Source organism: Hippocampus comes, unplaced genomic scaffold, assembly GCF_001891065.2.
Source record: "Hippocampus comes isolate QL1 unplaced genomic scaffold, H_comes_QL1_v1.1 scaffold223, whole genome shotgun sequence".
Taxonomy (NCBI): Eukaryota; Metazoa; Chordata; class Actinopteri; order Syngnathiformes; family Syngnathidae; genus Hippocampus; species Hippocampus comes.
Genome location: NW_017804808.1, coordinates 458321 through 461804, shown reverse-complemented (window position 1 = coordinate 461804; position 3484 = coordinate 458321). Strand labels below are relative to the sequence as shown.

Sequence of the window (3484 nt, the reverse complement as noted above, 5' to 3'; positions counted from 1 at the left end):
CGCCAACCTGTTGCCCGCCCCGCCGCCGCCTAAACGGCCAAAAAGATATTAGTCGGCGCGGCCGCTCGCCGTCATCATCGTCATCGTTAGCGTTGTCGTGTCCATCTGCTCTTATTGTCCAAACGCAAATTTATTGGCGCGGTTTCACTGTCGACTGTTGTCAACTGCTGCCTGTGGGCGTGTGTTAGTGCAGTGTGTGCCTGTTTGTGTAGTTGCTTGCGTTTTGGGGCGTGTGTGTGTGTGTGTGTGTGTATGTGTGTGTGTGTGTGTGTGTGTTTGTGTTTTGGTGTGTGTGTGTGTGTGTGTGTGTGTGTGTGTGTGTGTGTGTGTGTGTGTGTGTGTGTGTGTGTGTGAGAATTAATTCGATTGGCTTTTAAAAACGGCATTTTATATTTCGTCGGGTTGTCTCTGTGTGATATTACAATTGGTTTGATGAACTGAAATCTTTGTGTGTGATAAATCTGCACAGAGCACAGAAATCAGGCAGGGGGCAAATACTTTTTCACAACACTGTATGCTCGTACAGGTATGTGTGCAAATCTTTGTCGATTTATAATAAGCCCTCAGTGTTTCATTATTTTGACCCACTTAAAACATAATCTCCCAGAAAAAAGCTCTCCGTATGTATTGTGCATACACACACATATTCGTTATCTACAGTATCTATCTATCAGGCCTAGGCTCCACATCGTGGTGTCAGTTAAAATAAATAATAAATACTTATTTTCAACTGCCCTTGTTTCGGGTGTCGGAAGTGCTGTAGTTCAAGGTTAAATACGAAATGCATGCAGTATTCTTACGAGCTGATGTAATGCTGACATATTGTTCATGTTTTATGATAAAGCACTTTATTATCCGTTTTATGCGTTGCAAATAATTTACCTACGTTTGTATTCATTCTATTCACTCGATCAGATATTTTTTGTTTGTCGTGCTTGCTGCGGCTATGAGTGAGGTTGATTTCTTCTTCCAGTCGTGGGAGGAGCAACAATACAGCAGATTTACCGTGAGCAGACGTGGCAGCGAATGACGTCATCAAAGTGAGTCTGTGGTTCTTTATGGGAAATCAAACTGATCCAGCTAGCAGGTGAGAACCTAGACTTTGCTTGTTGTATTAACAATTTCTATAGACCTACTGTCAACAAGACGTGCTCCCCTTAACTTGAGTCTAACTGTAAAAACATCTTCAGAACTTGACTTTCCTTCTGCTTTTTCATGAATAGCCGTGTATACGTGTACTGTACAGCTGATCTGAACAGTAGTTCAATTGAATTCACTCGTGAAAATGTGTTCATGATGAAGCTGTGAATTGGAAATAGCGATGCTAATGGGACCTCGCTCAACGAATCATAATCTTTAAACAAAGTAAAACAATTCCGTTATGTTAAAAACAGATTTATAGCGAACTTGGAAAAGAAATCCCCCGTCATTACTTTGCATTTAGTATTCAGTGGATATGGTAAGTCTACATAGACCTGTTTAAATGCCAGGTATTTATGATAGATGTAGCGTAATTTATTTCAGAAACTTTACTGCCGTTAAAGGAAGTAAAAATAAACAACTGAGAAATGAGGTTGCACAAATGTGCACACTCTCTTAAAACTGAAGATGTAGCTGTGTTAAGAATTAACCATCGAATTAAAACTGATGGGAAATCGGAATAGAGATGAAAACCCCTGTCACAGTTTGCCTTGAGCCACAGGTTCTTCTACCCAAGAGGCGGGTAAACAAGCTAGCTCATGGGAGCTCGTTCAACAGCTGGTTGAGTCGAAGCACCTGTGGCCAAGGTTTTTTTTTTCTTTCTAACTGAATTTGAACCTCTGAATGCGAGTTAGCACATAAACGCAACCATTTAAAGTGCCTCCGATGGACTCCAAATTAAGCTAGATGTTCTAGTGGGCTTTTCCCGACATTTTCTGCTCTCTCAGGGCAGAAGCTTGAATGTTTTGTTCTAACAATGACTTGTATTTGTAACTGTTTATAATTCCCTCAACATTGACTAAGTTACTGTGGAAGAAAAACAGCCTCAAAGCATTATGCTGCCGCCACCATGATTCTGTTTTTTTGTTTTGTTTTGTTTTTTGTACAGTGAGCAATGTTCACTGTTTTTTGTTTGTTTGTTTGTGTTTTGTGCTGTGAGCAGTGTTTTGTTTATGCCAAACACAGCTGTGGGAATTATGCTCAAAAGGTTCCACCTTGATTTCATGGGGCCATAAACATTTTTCCACATCGAAATGTAGTCAGGCTTGGGTGTAGGATAAGGCAGGCTTCCTTTGTGTTCCCATATCCCAGACATATGAAGGTGACAGGAGACTGTCACGACATGGACTAGTGATTGACATTTTGTCGGCCGGGCCGGTTATCAGGGCAGATATTCAGCATTTTGGTGCACATCAGAATCATCTCATATTTCAATATATGATAATGAAAATAACATGCAAAATATATTACAGTTTCCGTGGACGCTGAAGGTCAAGGAGATGATGGAAGAGAGTGGGATTGAGACTACACCTCCAACCAGCCCTACACCACCAATGAGTGCAGCTGCTTCAGTCAGCCCTCCGCCAATGAGCGTAGGTAGGACATCTGTCTGGATTATGTTCCTGAGCATTTTTACCAAATTTCACAAATGAAAGCTCTTTGTTGCTGTCGCTCTTTCTGTCTGTCCCCCGATCTCTATCTCTCTCCGGGGCTCTAGAGTAACTTTTTATACTGGTTGCACTGGTGCGCCCAACTGTTTTTCTTGGGTGCACCAGCGCTAAAGTTAATTGCGACAACATTGTTGACCGCATCACATTCCCAGATCTGCCAACCTCTAGAAATTACTTCCTGAACCGTTTATTTTAATTTTCCTAATTTTAAAATTCAGTCGAGAACATTATAATGGGACTGTGCGTGGAAGTGTTTTACTCTATATGTGTTTAATATTAGTGCGTCAACAAATAAAATACTCAGAATTAATTACTTAGCAGGGACATTGCATGCCAGTGTTAATGGTCATTTTCACATGCTCTTTTCAAAGACCAAAGTAAAATCAACTGATGAAAATATCACTCACCATAGCTAGCTACACTTCAACGACCTGTGACCATTTGTATTCCAAGTATTAATTAATATTATGACAGTAATGACACAGTGCAGTGTCAACGCATTTGTTATCCATCCATCCATTTTCTGAACTACTTAGGCCAAACAAAAAAGATAGTGTGTTTCTGGTAACATGAAATTTCAGCATAGGGTGGGTAGGTGGGACAAAGTTTTTTTTTTAATCTTTTTTTTTTTCCATCAAAAATTGAAACAAAATAACTATAAAACAATCACTAAAAAAAAAAATTACATGGACCCCGCCGCTCCGCGGCCGGCGCTGCCGCCTCCTATTTAGTTTTCTCCCCGCTCCGGACTCGGGGGGCCGGGGCGCGCCGCCGCCTCCGCCGTCCTTCGCCCTCGGTTTTTACTCGGCCCATGGTGTTCATCAAATAGCTCG

At 41.3% G+C, this 3484-nt stretch overlaps 1 protein-coding gene across 1 annotated transcript in view; it reads left to right on the top strand.

Moving 5' to 3' along the window:
- Positions 1 to 967: 967 nt before the first annotated feature.
- prrc1 (proline-rich coiled-coil 1) overlaps positions 968 to 3484 on the top strand; it is a 20603-nt gene continuing 18086 nt past the window's right edge. Inside the window, exons 1-2 of the mRNA XM_019862849.1 lie at positions 968 to 1087; positions 2454 to 2577. Of these exons, the coding sequence (XP_019718408.1) occupies positions 2481 to 2577 (97 nt within the window). The 5' untranslated portion in view covers positions 968 to 1087; positions 2454 to 2480. The remainder of the gene's footprint in view (positions 1088 to 2453; positions 2578 to 3484) is intronic.